Genomic DNA, 19,943 nt, shown 5'->3' with positions numbered 1-19,943 from the left:
TGTGTGTGCCCCACCTGGACCATAGCTAAGGAGACTCAGAAAACTTCCTCTTCCGGCTATTTTATACCCCCCGCCTAAGTGACCAATTGTATCTTCTTTTTAACCCTGCTAATAAAACATCAGGTCGAGGAGCTGGGGTGGGGGGCAGGTTCCGAGGCCTTAAAGATGCCATGGGGGAGAGGAACCAAGAAAAGGATTTACTCCTCACACATTCATTCACTCCCTTCCCACTTACTTTACCTCTCTCTGCCGCCACCACCACCTACCACCCTCAAAGAGAAGGAGTCCTTTAGAGAGAGGAAGTTTATTAGGTCTGATTTCTTCATGTATAAAATGAGAATATCATTAGATGATTTCTACTGTTCTTTCCAGATCTAAGATGCAATGGCTGATAATGATTCTAATTGCATGAGACAAACTAATTAATAATCTAAGCATATCTGTACTCACCAAACCTACTGAACTTAAAGTAACTCTTGATAAATAGGGCTAACCAATTCAAGTCAATCAGGTCTCAGAAAAGGGAAAAAACAAAAATCCAATGAACAAAACAAACCAGCCCTTCACAATGTACTTCCTCAAATCATGAACTTACAGAAATTCTTAATTTTATTTATTTTATATATAAATTATACATGTATTATTTATATATAAATTATGTAATTTATGAAATATGTAACTTAAGTATGTTACAAGGAAATATGCAGCTATTTTTAAAATCTTTCCAGTTTTTCTGTTCTGTGTACTTGCTTATTTCAGGTAAATCAGACCCTATTTTCAGTTGCTCTGTTTTATTTAGACACTTGCTCCATTACAACAAAAGGCAAAATGACCTTTCAGCATAGAAAGAACAGCAACTTAACAAAATTAGTTTAGTCATAGCATAAGCGTGCAGAACTCTGTGCCTCCCAAAATGACCATTTCTTAGAGGAACTTTTATTTCAGAATAGCCAGAGAAACAAAAAAGCATGTGGGAAAAAAAAAATGAAGATGTAGAGAATTTATCCTTTTAGTGACAGTGCAAAATGGATTGCAGAATGCGGAGGCTTTGGTGGTCTTACTGACTTGCCTTGTGTGTGACTTTATGCTTCTTGCAGAAAATTATACTAAGTAAGGTTCTAGTATACGGTTTGGTCCATCTTAGAAAATGAGTCTTGACATGGCAAAGCTTGAGGAAGTATGATTTGAATTCCAAAACAGAAAAGCGATTTTTAGTGGCATATCTCGGTTGACCTGAAGGATTTCTTTCACCCTATTTGGCTGCCTTTAAATGAGCGCTGAGGATAATTAACACTGTGAGTGCCATAGTAAGATGCTTCACACTCTTTTCGAAGGCTCCATCGCTCTCACCTACTCCTAACGTTACTCAAAAATAAAATCACAACAATCTTTTTTTTTTTTAAATACCAGGTGATTCTAAACCTTGACAGTATGTTTATTTCCTGTTTTAAAATATATATATGTATTTTTTTTTTTCTCATTCTATTCGTTTTGACACAGAGTAACCTTAAGACATGCTACTTAAGCGTGATTAGCAAAGTCACAGGGCTTGTTTTCATCCAGGGAAAGAAGTGACTTGCCTGATTAATTTGTTCACTGCACCAGTTACATAAGCATTCCATACGCTGGTTTTAAATGACTGACCAAAAGAAAATGCTGATAGATATGAATGGCAGACCCAACTTTTAGGGTGCTATCAAGTAAATTGTATACCGTGCGTTTTACAAAGTTTAGTTGAATGAGCCCCTGGAATTCTCAGATTTTGCGGAAGCAAGCAAAATGCAGGCTCGCACATAAGACTTTTGTGGCTTTTGCCTGAAATAATTGTCACCTATTAATTATTTATACACATTATATCCCCTAAGAAAACATTTTAGAGAGACCTCTATAAGTAACAATGTGTACATTACTAAAATAAGGATTCTGTTCAGTGGAACCTTGATAAATATTTGGCAATAACACCAAGTTAAAATACTTTGTTTATTCAATATTGATATTTATGACTACTAAAGTCCCTGGGTGGCACAGACAGCTTGTGCTCAACTACGAACCAAAAGGCTGGTGGTTCAAACTCACCCACAGGCTCTGTGGAAGAAAGACCTGGTGACCTGCTTCCGTAAAAGATTGCAGCCAAGGAAACACTATGGAGCTCGGTTCTACTCCGTAACACCTGGGGTTGCTATGAGTCTGAAGTGAATCAATGGCAATAGGTTTGGGTTTTTTTTTTTTTTTTGGATAAAAGATATGGATTTTATAAGATACACTGAGAACTAATACAAGGATATGGCACTCTTCAAATGCACAGAAACTTCACACAATTCCAAGGAAGTAGAAGTTTAGCTGCAAACTCTTCGAAGAAACACGCATGGAACTTTTAACAAATTTCCAGAGTGGTAGAAGAATTAAATCAGGATATTAACTAATGGGGTTTGTGGCACAATTTGTAACAGGATCCTGCTTGATTTGATTCTGTTTCTTCTCAAGGTTCTATGTAAATTAGCATATTCCGTCACCTGAAGGCAGTCACCCCCATCTCAAGGTGGTATGTAGGATTTCATTTAAGTTAATTAAGTCTGTAGCCTCAGTATGCAAACCACTGGTCAATTCTAGGGGAAAAATCAACTGGCCAGTTAACTGACATAAAGTAATTTGAGTCTTAACATAATATTTTTTTTACTTTGCACGTGTGAGAAAAGCTTTGCATTTTCCATTTCTGAAAATTCCTGCTTTCTCTAATCCACCTTGCATGTAGTCTTATATCACTTTCTTCAACCCCTGAATTGAATTCATATGAAATAGAAGCAAGGGCTTATTTTCAAGAGAAATGCTACACATTATGACAAAGTCAGCAAGGAAACCAGCGTCCTTATCGTTGACCAAAATATTTGTGGTTCTAGAAATTGATTCCACAAATGGAATGGATTTTGCTGAATTAAGAATGGATACAAAATATCTTTCTACCCACCAGCAAAAAATTTAAAAGTAATGGGGAAAGGTTTAAATACCTTCAGTGCCGCATTCAGCCATTTGAGAGACACCGTAGGGGCAATGCCATGGGAACCTCAAATGGCAGCTGCATCCCTGCTCAGGGCACTGTAGGGGAGGGAAGAGGAGGGCTGTTGCTATGTGAGAACATTACACAGCCAGATGAACAGAGTCGGTTTTTTCACTCTGCCTGTCTGACTTAGGAGGCCATGGGTGGTGCAGACAGTTAAGCACTCAACTACTTGCCAAAAGGTTGGCAGTTCAAACCCACCCAGAGGTGCCTTGGAAGAAAGGCCTGGCGATTTACTTCTGAAAGATCACAGCCATGAAAACCTTATGCAGCACAGTTCTACTCTGCAGCACATGTGGTTGCCATGAGTCAGGATCGATTTGAAGGCGACTGGTAACTGGTTGTCTCATTTAAGTCCCAACCAACCTAACTGTCATCTCAGGTTTATTTGGGGTCTTAAAATCTCTCGGTACCCAGATGTAAGCTTGGTAATAATATCTTGAAATATAAACCGAATAAAGTGCTTCGATTATTCCTGTTATCCACAGTGTAGTTTAGTCTCCATAAAGAACTAAAAAAAAATTTTATAAGAGCCAAAGAAAAAAAGGACAAGACCCTGCATGATATAGTGAAACGCTCATTAGACTCAGCAGGAGCTGTAGCTGGAATCCAGAGTCAGGTGAGGTCCCAGGTTGGAACAATTTACTGCTCTCATTATGATTTTGATCACAAGGACTAATTCATGTCATCTCATTTCCTTTTCTTGTCACAATTGCTGTGCCAAGAATGGAGGATTGAAGTTTAAGAGCCTCATATGTTTCTCTACTGCTCTGACCTTTTTAAATGCCCCTTTATTTGATTTGGTGTCTATTCCTGCAGAAAAAGTATGCTACTTTGGCTGGTCAAAATATTAATCTTTCAAAGCTTAGGAGACCATAATTGTGGTGGGGAAGTTGGGCAGAATAAATGTAGACTGAATCCATTTCTGTACTAAGCCAATTAGCATTACATCATCAGGAAAGAAATATCTAGAACATTACCTCATATCAGTGATCTTCTCAGATGTTAAAATAGATCTTTAAAAATGAGTTATTTATTTTTCTCCTATTTTTATAACTTATTTTTGTTGTTTTTGATGGAACACACAGCAGAACATACCCCATTCAACAATTTCTACATGTATAATTTGGTAACATTCTTCAAGGTGTGCAACCATTCTCGCCCTCGTTTTCTGAGTTTTTCCTCCCCCATTCACATAAACTCCTTGCCCCCTAAGTTTCCTGTCTAATCTTCTGGAATGCTGTTGTCAGTTTGATCCCAGATAGATCGTAAAAGAGCACAATGCTCAAGGCAAACCTTCTTAAATGTTGAGTCTTCAATGACGCCACTCACACTGATGGTTGTTCCCACAAAAGCCAAGTGAAGTAGAAAATTGAAAAATGTTAAATCATTAATTTCTTTAATTATTTGAATCTTTCAAAAATAATGGAGTATATTATGAATAATGTACATTATTTTCTGTTAAAACACAATAGGTACAAAATTAAGATGCGTTTGAAAAATACAAGCAATGGGCTCAGAGTTTATATTGTATTTTTATAAGAATGGGAGAAATATCCAAGTGTCTATATTTTACCAAGTAAACAAAATCTCTCTATTGTTTTAATCTTTCCAAAGACCTAATCTATTAAGTTTCTAGTACACATTGTGTTATTCTCCTCAATCATTCTGTGTTCCTCAGAGGGGGGAAAAAAACTTGCCAGGTGTTTGCACACAAACTACACCATACGGGAAAAAGAAAAGTAGAATAAATTCAGGTAACTGCCTGCCAAAATGTGATTCCTGAAATATCCAAATAGCTGATGCGAAAGCATTTTTTCCCTAAAATGTATAATTACCATAATTCCATTTGCCTACTTAATTGTGATATGAATGTGCAAGAATATTTTTAGTCATATGATACACTCAGAGTTGCTGAGGGTTCTAACCATCTCTGTACCAATGTTTATTACCCAAGTATAATCCGTATATATCAAAAAAGTACACTTCTACAAACCTCTGTAATTATCTATAGACACAGTCAGTGACTCACACGTGAGAATTAAAGAACAAATACCAAAGAAAAATTGGAAAAGAAAAAGCTTCCGACTCTTTAAAAATCAGTGAAACAGTATGTCGACCGCGATGGTGAGTATAAAATGCCTGAGCAAATTATTAGGGAAATGAACGTCATTAAGAGTCAAGACAGATCTACATTCAAATTAAACTCCACACTTTATGATCCATTGAACCTTCAGCATGTTACTCAACCTTTCTGAGTCTTTTTTGTTCATCTGACAAGTGGAACTAATTATAGTACCTTTCTCTTAGCATTGTTGAGAGGATTAAATAAGAAAACACATGCAAATGGTTTAGCACTGTGCCTGGTGCACTGATTATTGTCAAAAAAAAAATGGTAACTGTTACCATTATTCATAGTTCTTTGTAATCATTTCGAAGAATGGAAGAAAACAATTAGTGTTTGTCTTAGGCTGTGTTCTCTACAGCAAAATCACCGAAATGTGTATATATATATATATATATGTAATATATATATATGTAGAGAGAGATTGATTTCAAAGAAATGGCTCATGCAGTTGTGGAGACTGTTAAGTCCCAAATCCATGGGTCAAGCATCAGGTTGGCGGCTTCTCCGGACTCGTGGTGGCAAGGGCTGATGAACACAAAATCTGCAGGTCGGATGGTAGGCTGCTGGCTCATGTCCCAACACCCAGAGGTCAGAGGATGATGAGTCAGATACAGGATTGAGAGAGGGCAAGTTTTGCCAGAGCATCCTTATATATTGGATGTGGACCACACCCCCAAAGAAACTCCCCTTTTAACTGACTGGCTGCTCACAACAGATCACAAAATGGAGGGTGATTACATAATATTTGCCAAACCACTGAGAACCATGGCCTAGCCAAATTGACACATAACCTTAACCATCACAGAGTTCATACATCATTAGGTTAAGTGGATACTGCTGTAAAATCATTATGCTTTTTGTGGGTTGGATTTCAAATGAATTCGCTAGGGAAATGGAAACACTAAGAGTTAATAGCAAATGCAACCAACAATGAAAATTATTATATGAAATTACTCATCCCCTCCCACATCCTTACAAACATCCATACATCTCTGCTTGATGCTGGGATATAGAGAAAAGATTAATATATGCTGTTTCCCAAAAACCAATGAGGAAACTATCAGCAATTCAAATCATGGGTATTAATAGTGAGACCTTATTAGCATGTTTTTCACAGACCTCGCATTTGCCTGGGTTTTTCTTTATTGCTTATAAGAAAATACCAACTTGTTTGTATTTCTGGACCCTCAACCCACACCACATTTTCTGCAAATCCAGCCCATCCTACTAGACTCAGCTTTAGTGACGCTTCCTCTGCAAAACTTCCCTTGACCCCCCCATCCACCAGGATCTCTTATTCTCTGCTGTCTGCACTCTTGTGGACTCTGTTGGTGTGCTCAACACCTTGGCCCCAACATGCAGTCATTATTTCCTATCAATTCTTCTCTCATAAGGTCTCTTGCATCTTCCATTTCTTTTTCCTTTGCACTCCCATTTTCCTAAGCCATGCCACATCACCTCCTGAACTTTATACAGTTGTATCTTTAGTGTGTCTCCTGTGACATGTCTTTCCTGCATAAAATGGGCAGATAAATCTTTCTATGAAAAGGCTTTTATCAGGTAACTCCCCTTTTCAGATTGTTCAGTGGCTCCCTATTGCTAAGATGATCATAATGTCTAAATTTTTGAGAGTGAAAGGGGATGTTATTAATAGGTATAACTGCAGGCAAACAATACCACCTCTGTGCTACACAGTCTCTCTCACAGAATTAGTCCTAAGGGTGAATGAATTCAAAAGTGAACTCTCAAGCCTAAAATTTTAAGTTTACCTGTTTAAAATTCATGATACTCTGACGTTCTAGTACATAATACATCTATCTTTGCTTTAACATAAACGTTCTTAAATCACAAACCTTTCACAGGAGCAAAGATTAAAAATGTCTTACCCAAAATCTTGTAGAAAAGTTGATTCCCAGGAAGATTTACTATCGGGACATGACTCCTGGAAACCCCACTTGAGTTGTCCTCTACAAAACTGCTGGCTCCTGGTGTGCGAGAACACCATCTACATAGACCATGAAGTGAATGATGTCCCCTGGAGTTGAGTGATCATTCCATATGGGAACTCACTGACCAACCCATAAAAGCCTTCCATAGTCTATTCGGAACTCCGTTTCCTTGTCAACAACAATAAATATACCTCTCCCCTCTTCCTTGATTTCCTCAACACTGTGAGTCAGAATCAACTCAATGACAACAGTTTGGTTTTGGTTTTTTGGTTATCCAGTCCATTTGCTCTGGCTGGCAGATAAAATATGAAACACCTGGTTAAATTTGAATTTGTGATAAACAACGAATAAATCTGAGTATAAACATGTTCCATGCAATATTTAGATCCCATTTTAACTGGGTGTCCTGTATTTTTATTTGCTAAATCTGGCTACCTTATCTCTGAAGCCATTCCTCACCTGTGGGTCCCCTCCTCCACACTTCAGGGCTTTGGGGTTCTTTTGAACTAGTACAAGTCATCTCTGCTCCCATTTGACGCTTACCTTATTTTGAATCTGTTTTTATCCATCTTTGTACCCTATATTCTACCACCCTGACTTGAAAACTCCTTGAGGACAGGGACATTCTTCTATCTCTTTGTAATTCAATAATGCCTCTCAGACTGCTGCCTATAGGTGGTGATCATATATACTTAACTGAGAAATTGAGTTAAAATCAATGAGCAAGACAGTTAACTATTGAGCAGTTGCTTTCTGTTCAGTACAAAACTATGCTGTGAATTATAAATGATTGCGATGTAATAGAACTTCTGGTTTAGCTAACAAAAATTGTACATCAAAAAGCCAGTATCAAATGACCCTAAACAGTGTATAGTCAAGTCCAAGATTGTATAGTACAGCCCACTAAGAATTAAGACACAGCCTGGTAACCCTCAGAGAGGGAAGCACTGAGGAGGTGGAACCTGAATTGGTGATCAAATTTTGGGAAGATTTAGGTGGAACGAGAGAATCGGGGAGGGCAGTGTTGCTTGAAGGAAAGTTTGGACAACAGCACCAAGCAGAGAGGAAGCTCTTCACATGAGAGTACGCCTTTGCTAGAGGGAAATAAGCAGGATTCGCTCGTGGCTGTGATTGCACTTGGTTGTAAAGAGCTACTTAGGATTCAGAGCAATTACGTCCATGAGAAGCTACACAGTGGCTGTTTCCCGGTGGGGTCATGCCATGTCGAGTCATAGTCCTTGATGAAAAAGGTAACCAAAGAAGGATTCTGTTAAAGAAATCACCCGCAGAGGTACCTGGGTTTTGTCCCCAGATGACCTAGGAGAGGAAAAAAGCAAACATTTTTTTATCAGTTATGGTTACATGTTGCACACAGGACCCTAAATATGTTGGTCCGTGATGATCTTTGTTCCTCCATTTCTCTATTAAAAACAAGCAAACCTGTTGCTGTCGAATTGATTCCGACTCTACTAGTTTGCTGAAAATCACTAAATTTTATGTCTAAGAAACCGAGGACAGATGTTGAAGAGGAGCCCCCTCAGTGGAGAGTCATGGTGGTCCACAACTTTACTATTACTTTATGAGGTGGGATTCTTTTATGTTATTGGCCCTCCCTCATAAAAGGAGCCCTGGTGGCACAGTGGTTAAGTGCTTGGCTGCCAACCAAAAGGATGCCAGTTCAAACCTCCCAGTGGCTCCACAGGTAAAAGATGTGGCAGTCTGCTTCCGTAAAGATGTTCAACCTTGGAAACCTTATGGGGCAGTTCTACTCTGTCCTATAGGGTCGCTATCAAGTCAGAATTGACTTGATGGCAATGGGTTTTTTTGTTTTTTGTTGTTATTTTTGGCTCCCTAATAAAATTGGTGTGTTTATTGTATGCTTCAAATTTGTGCTTAATTTTGCAATTTATTCTGGATACCATACAGCATTCTCTTACAAAAAAGGATTATTCTTAGCTGCCTTAGAGTCGGCCCGAACTAATGGCAACCGATACACGATAGAACAGACCGTTGTGAGCCATAGGGTTTTCACTGGCTGATTTTTCAGAAATAGATCCTACTCTGTCTTAATCTGAAAGCACCGCTGAAACCTGGTCAGCATCATAGCAACACGCAGATCTCCACTGACAGATGGGTGATAGCTGCTCATGAGGTACGTTGGCCAGGAATCAATCCAAGGTCTCCCGCATGGAAGGCGAGAACCGTCAAGGGCCCAACAGCCAACAAAACCATGCTGTTGTTGTTTTCAGTCAGTTCATGAAAAAAAATGTATTAAACCACCAAATGTTTCTATCCTCTGACAGAAATTGTGATTCACACTAAACAGCCCTGTAAAGATCTGCTTGGGCCTTTATAAGTGACATAATTTCATTAATTAATTGAATAAAACAAACAAGACAAATAAATATGGCTTTGGCCTTCTAAAATTCCAAAGGCATTGAATAACAGCTCAGAATGGGTATTGCCTGGTACCAGGCAAAATGTTATTTTGCTTATTTTAGGGAAATATGTTAAATAGGGAGAAAAATTCCTTTAGCAGTGCCTAGGGCAGTTCGAATCCACCAAGTGGGGCTGCAGAAGAAAGGACTGTAATCTACTTCCTTAAGATTCCAGCCATAGAAAACCTTATGGAGTGCAGTTCCCCTCTTCAGTTCACAGCACATGGGATCACCGTGAGACTCAATTGCAGCAGGTTTGGTTTCTTGGTTTGTGGAAGTGTTAGGTTGAGCTATATTGCCATTGACAATTCCTAATTTTTGCATATTCAACTATATGCAAACATGCCCAGCCAGTTAACACACTGAACCTTACCTTGAAAGTAAGGTAGACGAAAGTCTTTCAGCAGTCTTGAGAAAGGTTGATTTACTGCATTTTATCCAGAGGTCCCAGCTTTGTCCCTGGCCAGATACAACTTTGGCCACTGTGAGATGCGGTTTCCTCATTTGTAAAATGGGTGAGGTGGTTGGTCTTGGTCATTTGACTGGATAGTCTCTTAGAGCTTTCCCAGTTGAACATTCTGTGGTTCTAAAGCATCTAGATGTTAAGTCTACTTTCTGCTGGCTCCAGAAGGTGCACTTGCAAATAACCCCGAGACTGATTTTCTAGGAATTCCTGCCCTTGGGTTAAAGTAATGACCAGAAGACCCTTCCAAAGAGCAAATGTTACCTGTGAGGTTCGATACATTAGGCCGTCATCATCTGTTTATACTTTCTCAAAATTAGTGCAAAATAGCTCTACAATTATTTCCCATTTTCCTTAATTTATTAATTTTGTTGAATTATCAACAGAAGTGAGAAGATCCCACCTCCTTATCCCCATCTGGTGGTCTGGAGACACTTATCCTGGTGACGACCAACAAGTTTCCCTGGGCAGGAGTCCTCTTGAATGAAAAGGGAAAAATGAGAGGAAGAAGGAGGAATAAAGGCAGGGGAGTTGGGGATCTAATCTGAATTTATGCAGCTCCTTGGGAAGGTGTGCACCCAAACTGGGTTATGCAGAGAGTGAGTAAGATCCTTATTATGTCTCAGATGCAGGTTTTGGGTGTGTGTAGAAAGAGATGGAAATAACAAAATGCACTTGGGGATAAAGAGAAAGCAGCAGTGAAGGACTCTGAAGGATGTATTTGCTTAATATCTATCCTGACGAGTTCTCTGTCTCCCACGTGGATATGTGGCCGTCAAGCTGAACCAGCCAAAGGATACTTACTGAATTTTACTTATATACTATAGACCTGCATGCACACTTACTAGAATGGGCCTGTCTTCCTGCTGGAGTACGTGGGTGCTACAAACAATTAATGCACTTGGCTGCTAACTGAAAGATTGGAGGTTTGATTCCACCCAGAGGCACCTGGGAGAAAGGCCTGATAATCTACATCTGAAAAATCAACCACTGGATACCCTATTGAACACAGTTTTACTCATACACACATGGGGTCGGCATGATCTACAGTCGACTCAGCAATGACTGGTTTATCTCCCTACTAATTTTGTCTGTTTCTGCTTCCTCTACAGCTCTCCTTTCTCTGCCTCCCTGTGCTGCTGGCTCTTGATTTCTTCTCCTTTCCTTTCCTTCTCTAACTCCTTTTGTCTCACCTGTTACCCAACCTACTGTACCAGGGAATTTATGTCTTCTGTCTTTTTATGCTACTGATAAAATAAGGAATGTGTACTGCAGATTTCAAATACGTTTTGTGAAAGAAAGCAAAGAAGCAGTGTAGCTGCAAAATTAATTCTGCTGGAGGCTATAATTTTACCCGCATTAAAAGAAGCACTCAGAGGAAATTCAGAAAAAGAAAGGTACTAATTTCCAGTCTCTCGTTTCAGCCTACAAGGAAAAAATGAAGGAGCTGTCCATGCTGTCACTGATCTGCTCTTGCTTCTACCCGGAACCTCGCAACGTCAACATCTATACTTATGATGGTGAGTTGCCCGCATTAGAAGTACCCCTGCTGGCTAGATCGTTTGGCAGAGCTCAGATATTCTGGTTTCTCTCATAGCTCCTCGTGTCATTAAGTCAGTGTTTTCTAGATTTCACCGTTGACTTGCTGCATCTAGCTGTTAGGTCTTATTGATTGCCTATTGCTCAAAACAGTTTGGGTTTCATCCTAATAACAACACATCAATGTCCTTTAAGAGACAGGGCTGACTTGCTGTTAGCAGCTGTGTCTAGCGTATCAACATCAATAATACGCCTTGGGCCTTTCTTTACAAATAATGTAATATGCTAAAATGTAATTAGAGTAGATCATAAATTGCAGGAAAAACCCTCATAGTCAGAAAATTCGAGAAAGAAAATCAACAACTATCACTGTTTCTGCTTTATTGTAGTCTTTGTAAAGTTCCCAGATTTTATATATGAATATGAGTCAGCTGATAAGTGTTAATAATAAAACTGACTCACAGCGGAGACCCCAGATAAAAAGATTTAAAAAGAAAATCCTAAAGAATTGGCATGGCAATTAACTTTTTAGAAGTGTACCCTTTAGGTTTAATTCTTCCTGATTCTTATGCTTAATTTGGTTTCCTTCCTGGCTCTATCACCATCCACATGACCCTGGGCAAGTTACTTAGATTCTCTGAGCCTCAGTTGGGAGCCCCGGTAGCACGGTGGTTAAAAGCTTGGCTGCTAACCAAAAGGTCGGTGGTTTGAATCCACCAACTTTTCCTTGGAAACCCTTTGGGGCAGTTCTACTTTGTCCTATAGGGCTGCTATGAGTCAGAATTGACTCTTGGTTTTTTGGTTTGTTTGTTTTTATCATTATTAACGGTATCATCCTCACATAATTCAGTCAACTTAATCAAAATGTTTGATACTGTTACATGCGTAGACAGACCTGAGGCATAACGTGCTGCCCATTTGGCTCAGAATTTTTTTTTTCACCACACATAAAGAAATACATTAAGGTGAAGGGACTCTGGCAATTAACTCTTTCTGTGCCTTTAAAAAGGATTCAAAGGCTTTTTTCTTTCAAAGTTACTATAACATGGCCCAAGCATCGTAAGCGTTATCCTATTTCATCAGGAAACGCCCTGCCATGTGAAAGCGTTTCTGTTTCAAACTGAAACTTACATTAGAATACTTCAATAAGAATTCAGGCCCAATATCTACTTTGTATAAGTTCATTCACAAATATACTAGCCAGATCCTTATTAATCTGCTAGATGCCACTGCAAGTAATAGCTCAGCTGTCTTTCTCATGAGTCTCTCACTGTGCGTTGGTCATTGAGAATCCAAAGATGAGTAAAACATGGTCCTCACCTTCAAGGAACCCAGGGCCTAGTAGGAGAGACATAAGGTACAAATGATCGGTAATGAGAACACAGTATGGCTAAGTTCTGAGATCCGGGTTTATACAGAGCATACTGGTAGGCCAGAGGAGGCAGTGACCATTTTGACTGATTGGGAATAGAAAGGAAGGGAAGGAAAATTCAGAAGTTACATCATAGCTGAGTCTTAGACAATGAATAGACGTTCACATTGTCCATGTAAAAGAGCTGGTAGAGAATTTCAAATTTCTAAAGTCTCCAACCTTGCCCTGTATTTCTGTTAAAAACAAAAAACTTGCTGCTGTTGCGTCAATTCCAACTCATAGCGACCCTATGGGACAGAGTAGAACTGCCCCATAGGGTTTCCAAGGAGCTGCTTGGTGGATTCGAACTGCCAGCCTTTGGTTAGCAGCAGAGTTCTTAACCACTGTGCCACCAGGGCTCCTGTATTTCTATATTACATAATAATTTGAAGTGTTTATCACAGATAAAACATTATAACAAGAACTAATTATAATAATACTTTACATTTATAAACACTAAATGCTACAGCTCGTACGTTCCATTCTGCGTCCTTTGTCTTTGTGTCTTCAGAACAGTCTTATGAGGAAGGTGCTGTTTTTATCTCTATCTTTTAAATGAGGAAATGGAAGCTTAAAGAAGTTAATTAACTTTCCAAATACCACAAGGCTAGGAAGAGGGGCTTATTATTTGGATACAAATACAGGTAGCTTTTTTTCTCATTCCAGAGCCTATAACCTAAGCCATTCAGAATCCCACCACTTTATCCAATAAGATCTTTTTATTTGCCCATGTTCTCTTGTAATCATTTTCCATATGCTTACATAATTTTTATAGTTGTATTCAAAATATAGATATAATCTTGGATGCTTTCAGGACAAATTTAAAGTATTTTTACATTTGTGAAAAAATGCTTTTCCCAGTGTTGTATATATTGAATTTGTTGTGCCCATATCATCTCTTAGCCCGTATTGTCATTTAAGGTCCTAAGGTCTTTTACTGTAAAGCTGGAGTTTCACTTGACGGCAACATCGGTGTACTAACTCGGTTGCTGAAGCATTGAGGGAAGCATAATGTGCACATCAAGAGAAGTGATATTTCTCCCCCGTTCTGCCTGCGTCAGAACTCTCCTGGAGACCTGGCCAGTCTGGCTGTCACAATGCACAGGGAACGTTAATAAATTAGAGAACGCTTAGAGGTTCGTGACCAATGTGGTGAACGTCAAGGAGCACTGTCACTCTAGGGAACTGGGCAAGTTTAGCTTGGCAGAGGAAATTTAGAATAAACATGGTGACTGTTTTCAAATACCTGAAAGATATTGGTGCGGAACAGAGAATGGTCTAAGCTTTGAGAGTTTCAGAGACAAAACAAGGCAGAGGTCAAAGGAATGACGTTTTGGGCTCAAACGAAAGAACACCCATCTAAAAATGAGGCTTGTCTACTGAAGTCTTAAAAAATAATCATTATATTTTACTAAGTTGTGAGTTCCTGTAATTATAAATGTTCAAGCAGGTGGTGACTTATCACTATTTTGTGTTATAAATTGTGTTAATTTTATATAATAAATGATATTATACTACGCAGAGTTCAAACCTGACAGTCTGATAATCTTATCTTTACCACCTTCGCCACCAATGAGGAAAAAAAAAATGGTTAACCATTCTTCAGTTCTTTGATTATAAAATTTTAAAAATGTAAACAGGGTATAAATTAAGTGGATGTTGCCCCTCCCTTCCTCTACCACAATGTCTTGTTCCGTAGCTCCTGTCTGTTGCTGAGTTACACTCAAGGAGGGTGTTCTAAGTAGCAAAGAAACAGGAACAAAGATATTACAAAGTAGGAGCGAAGACCCCAAAGATGGGATCTTGTCTCTTTTCCCCATTCAACTATAAGCATCTTGAATACAGGGACCCTCACCACACCATCCTCCCTAGAGTAGACACTACACATGCTTGATGATGCAAATCAGAAAGCTTTAGGAAGAGCAAAGTAGGAACCAACAGGATGCTTTGCAAGTCACTGTTAACTTTGCCAAATATTTGCAACCGTTCAAGGAGTTAGGTTGGTTCTAACATATTCTGCAGTTTCCAACCACAGGATTATGTTTGAAAACTGGAAAACTGTATTATTTTCCTCATAAGTCAGCATGAAAATACCTCCAGCTATGGTAATTTCCAAAAAACAAGTCTGTGCTACTTGATTTTCATCTGACACTCATTTTTATTCGAAAGGAAAATAAACAAAATTTAGTTTAAAATTCAATTTAGACTATCTTTCTAAGTATGCCCCTCATTATTCAACTCTATAGATACTGTTGAATTTTCTGACACTGTAAATATTTATTCAGTTGAAATAGATCCCTAATTATACTAACCAAAACCAAACCAAACCCAGTGCCATTGAGTTGATTCCGACTCATAGCGATCCTATAGGACAGAACAGAGCTGCCCCATAGAGTTTCCAAGGAGCACCTGGTGGATTCGAACTGCTGACCCTTTGGTTAGCAGCCGTAGCACTTAACCACTACGCCACCCGGGTTTCCAATTATACTAAAGAGAGGTCTTGTACATTCAACACAACGTAGAAGAAAGGATCACATACCGCATTTTATTCCTATTTGCCAAAATAACAATGATTCTTTCAAATGCTGAAATTTGGTTATTAAAATAAACCCATGTTTCATGGTCTGTGTGCGTAACATTCTCAAATGTTCATTTCTCAGATATGGAAGTGAAGCAAATCAACAAACGTGCCTCTGGCCAGGCTTTTGAGCTGATCCTAAAGCCTCCATCTCCTATCTCAGAAGCCCCCCGAACTTTAGCTTCTCCAAAGAAGAAAGATCTGTCCCTGGAGGAGATCCAGAAAAAACTGGAGGCTGCAGAGGAAAGAAGAAAGGTAACTTTTTCCATATGTTTTTAAGTTCTTCCCCTACCTTACACACTGTCTCTTACGCACACACACTTCTAGCAGAGGAGCAGAAGTCATGGGAGATAGTGACACCCTGAACCTACACCATCCCGACATGCATAGTAGGTCTTCAATAGATAGAGCCAGGCTAGTTAGGTGAAACGGTCTCAATTGTAGTAAGTACTCCTTTTAAACTGGCTGAAACCAAGGATCTCAGAAGCTAAAAGAGCTTCAATATCCTAATACCCCTCGCCCCTACCTTGGATTCCCTTATCATAAAAGTGTCCCTGGCCCTAGTCCATCATACGTAAACACTGTCAAGAAACCTCAGCCTTAGGTAACTCTGGGAAGGGGGGGAGCAGGGCAGGAGTAGTGATTCCTCCCCCTCATGCCCTCATGTGTCATCCCCAAGTTTGCACACGTGGTTTTTCTTGAAACTATAAAGTATCAGATCCTCCTTCCAAGATCTTTCCTGCCCACGTGCAACTTACCTCCAGGATAAGGGCCGAGGGTTTTCCCTTTTCCTTCTCAGGGCCTCATTGCCTGCCCTTGAGGTTGATGCTTCCAAGACCAGAACCCTCTCTGGGATCTTTGGGTATCTTCTTCTATCCAATTCTGAGCCCTGATGGGGTTGTTTTGTTTTATTTTATGCCAGTGCTTCCAGTTTGTATTAGAAAAGTTTTCTTTTACCAAATCTTGAATTTTCCACAGTTAGACGGCTAACAAAAGCCAAGGATATTAAAAAATCAGGGGCGCTCATACATCCCAGGGACTCTATACATAGAGACAGAAGTTATATTTGAGTATATCTACCAGCTGTATTGTTATAGGAGTGCGTTTCCATTAAGATCCCCTTGATCATCCAAAACTAGAATTATTTTTGGTGTTTTTCCCTGGATTATATCTACCACTTATGTTTTTAGACTCCTGTGGTCACTAAGAATATTCTTCATGCACTCTACATCTTCAATAATTTTTTTTTTTACAAAGATATATATACAAAGTCAGCCAACACATCAACCCCCCTTTGGTCGTTACAAAGAGAATGAAGATAGTCTTTATCCTAAAATTTGAATTCTCTAACAGGGAGTGCAAGACAAACACAAATTTGTGTGTGGGTGTATACACAGTGCATGTGTGCATGTATGCGTGTATTTCCACAGAAATACAGAAAATACTTTTGTTTTAAACTTCGTGGTAGAAAAGTCTCCCCATGATAGTAATATACGGATTACAATTTCAGTTTTCATTAAAGAGTGAGGTTCTCCAAGTGTCTAATGAATATTTATGTATGTACATTTATTGTATTTTACCAATTGCCGCTGTTATAGATATAAATTTAAAGAGAAGGTAAACAGATTATAACCCAGATATGTACAGGAATATAGTTTCAAGGTACGTTAAAAGAAATTTATCAGCTTGTTTTGTTATGTTTAGCTTTCTTTCTGGAGTTACAGCCCCTCAAGACTTTGTTGACAACAAATGTAACCAACTAACTACAACAGGAGACAGTGTGTTGCGCTCAAGGCGGTTTTAGTTCTCCCCTGAGCTTTGGCTTTCTATGGGTGTAGGTTATAAATTGATACAGAAAGATGCAATGACTTGATTAAAATACAGAGCCAGTGACTGAACTGAAATTCAAACTCAGAGACTAAAATTCAACATCATGGTTCAGGATGTTGCTGCTGTTTCTAGGGAATGAATTTAATTTGAAGGAAATTATTAGAAGGAAAGAAGAACACAAAAATGATGAAAACTAAGTAGGCATTCTTATAAAAATTCCCTAAAGTAACTAATTACTAAATGTCATCCAGAAATAATGCTCTTTGAAACTCTTTAAAATTACCATTCCTTCATATTTCTGATATTTATTAAAATTTTAATGCAAAGCTCACTATATAGGTCTTGCCCTAGTGGCAGGGTTTTAATTAGAAGAAAACATAACTAATTAATAGAAAGTGCAAACTGAATCATTCATTGATTTTATTCTATTAGATTATACTGATGTAATTAGTGCTCATTTGAAAAGCTGTTAATTCCTTTTAAAGAGCCTTCAGCAAGTGCATATATCTCAGTAATTTTTTAATGAGAACCCTCCTGTACGTATAACTAAAACCCAATTCAACCAGTAAAAACATTAAGGAAGATTTATTAGCTTATGTGACTAAAATGTCTATGAGTGGGTACAGCTTCAGGAGTAGTTGGATCCAAGTGTTCAAGGAATATTGTCAGAAATCTTTTTTTTTGCTATCATGTCATCTTGACTCTAATTAGTTTCATTCCCAATAAACTAAATAAAGTTTAGTCTCAGTTCCAAATTACTTTCCTGGTGGCTTAGCAATTCCAGGAGAAAGAGAAATTCCCTTTCCTAATAGTTCTAACACAAATCCTGGAATTGAGTTTCATGGGCCTAACCTGGATCACATGCCCATCCCTGAACCAATCATTATGGTCAAGACGATGCAGTACTTTGATTTGTTAGCTCAGATCACATGCATATCTCTGAACCAATCACTGTGGCCAACATGATGCAGTACTTGGATTTGCTAGCCTGGATTACAGACTCCCCATTAGCATATGTAGGAGATGCCCTAAAATCTCTGGAGGAAGAAATGTGGAACGGTAGCTCTCCAAAAGAAAATTGAGTTGTTCTTCCTAGAAGATGGGAAAATGAATCTTTGCCAAGCAATCCAACAGATGTCCACAATATTTATTTGTAAATGTTCAGTGTTACTATAGAAATTACAATAATTACTTATCTCATACATTATTCAATTTGAAATTTTCTTTTTTTTTACATTGCCCAGATCCTACATGGCTACCTTCATATAAATAGAATGAAAAAGAGTAATATTTACAGCTATATAAAACAGCTCTGTCCAAAAGAAATATAATATGAGCCACATATGGATTTTTAAATTTTTTCTGGCAGTCACCATTTTAAAAAATAAAAAGAAATAAATGACATTAATTTTAATAATATATTTCATTTAACCAAACACTATTTCAACATGTAAACAATATAAAATATTAGTAAGATATTTCATATACTTTTATCCATAGTAAGTCTTTGAAATCTTCTGTGCCTTTTATACTTACTGCTCACTTCAATTCAGACGAGCCACATTTCAGGTGTTCCATAGCCGCATGCAGCGCGTGGCTACCAAACTGGACAGCACAGATACAGACAATTAGACCAGCAAAGTTCTAGTGAACAATGGGGAAACTTTAGGCCTCAGTTTTTCAAATTGGTACTAAATAATTATTCAGGTTGAACTTTGCTTTTTTATAAATCCTTTAAAAACTCAAAAAGTCAAAACTAAACTTCCCTGCTATGATTTCAGTCTTTATATTAGAACCAACCCAGACCCACACGTCCTTGTTCGACCACCTGTGATCTCAGCATATATGTTGACCCTTCACTGTGCAGAGGGGGACTTTTCCAAGCCCAGATTTCATCTGTCATTCTCTCTCATGGTACCCAGGTTTGTTTTTCCTTTGTAGAATTTAGCACAATTTGTAAACACGTGTTTGCATATTTATTTGCCTAGCCCTGTAGAAGCCCTGGTGGTGCAGTGGTTAAGTGCTCAGGCTGCTAACTGAAAGGTCAGTGGTTCAAACCTACCAGGCGCTCCACAGGAGAAAGATGTGTCAGTCTGTTCCTACAACGATCACAGCCCTGGAAACCTTATAGGGCAGTTCTACTCTGTCTTATGGGGTCACTATGAGTCAGAATTGACTCAATGGCAACAGGGTTATATCCTCCATTACGTTATAATATCCACAAAGGTGGGGATTTAGGATTATGTCTTTTGTTTAATACCATACCCAAACCTGTTGCCTTTGAGTCGATTCTTATTCATGGTGACCCTATGTGTTACAGAGTAGAACTGCTCCATGTGGTTTCTTGACTCTAATCTTTAAGGAAATAGATCACCAGGCCTTTCTTCCATACAGCCACTAGGTGGGTCTGAACCATCAGCCTCTAGGTTAGTAGCCAACTGCAAACCACTTGTGCCACCCAGGGACTTTTTTTTTATTTACTAGTGCCTGGCAATAGTTAGTACCCTACAAATATTTTTAAGTAAATAAATAAATTATAACTTTCAAGGCCA

At 38.6% G+C, this 19,943-nt stretch overlaps 1 protein-coding gene across 2 annotated transcripts in view; it reads left to right on the top strand.

Moving 5' to 3' along the window:
• The window catches only part of STMN2 (stathmin 2), a 56,650-nt gene that overhangs the window by 15,758 nt on the left and 20,949 nt on the right, over positions 1 to 19,943 (top strand). The window contains exons 1-3 of one of the 2 annotated variants that reach the window (XM_049854333.1): positions 8,226 to 8,382; positions 11,458 to 11,553; positions 15,644 to 15,816. In XM_049854333.1, the coding sequence (XP_049710290.1) occupies positions 8,349 to 8,382; positions 11,458 to 11,553; positions 15,644 to 15,816 (303 nt within the window). In that variant the 5' untranslated portion in view covers positions 8,226 to 8,348. Of the gene's footprint in view, positions 1 to 8,225; positions 8,383 to 11,457; positions 11,554 to 15,643; positions 15,817 to 19,943 lie in introns of those variants that run through there. The other variant, XM_049854334.1, reaches the window with a different exon arrangement.

This window comes from Elephas maximus, chromosome 15, assembly GCF_024166365.1.
Source record: "Elephas maximus indicus isolate mEleMax1 chromosome 15, mEleMax1 primary haplotype, whole genome shotgun sequence".
NCBI classification, from domain to species: Eukaryota; Metazoa; Chordata; class Mammalia; order Proboscidea; family Elephantidae; genus Elephas; species Elephas maximus.
The sequence above is the reverse complement of the archived record's forward strand: the minus strand, read 5'-3'. Positions and strand labels throughout refer to the sequence as shown.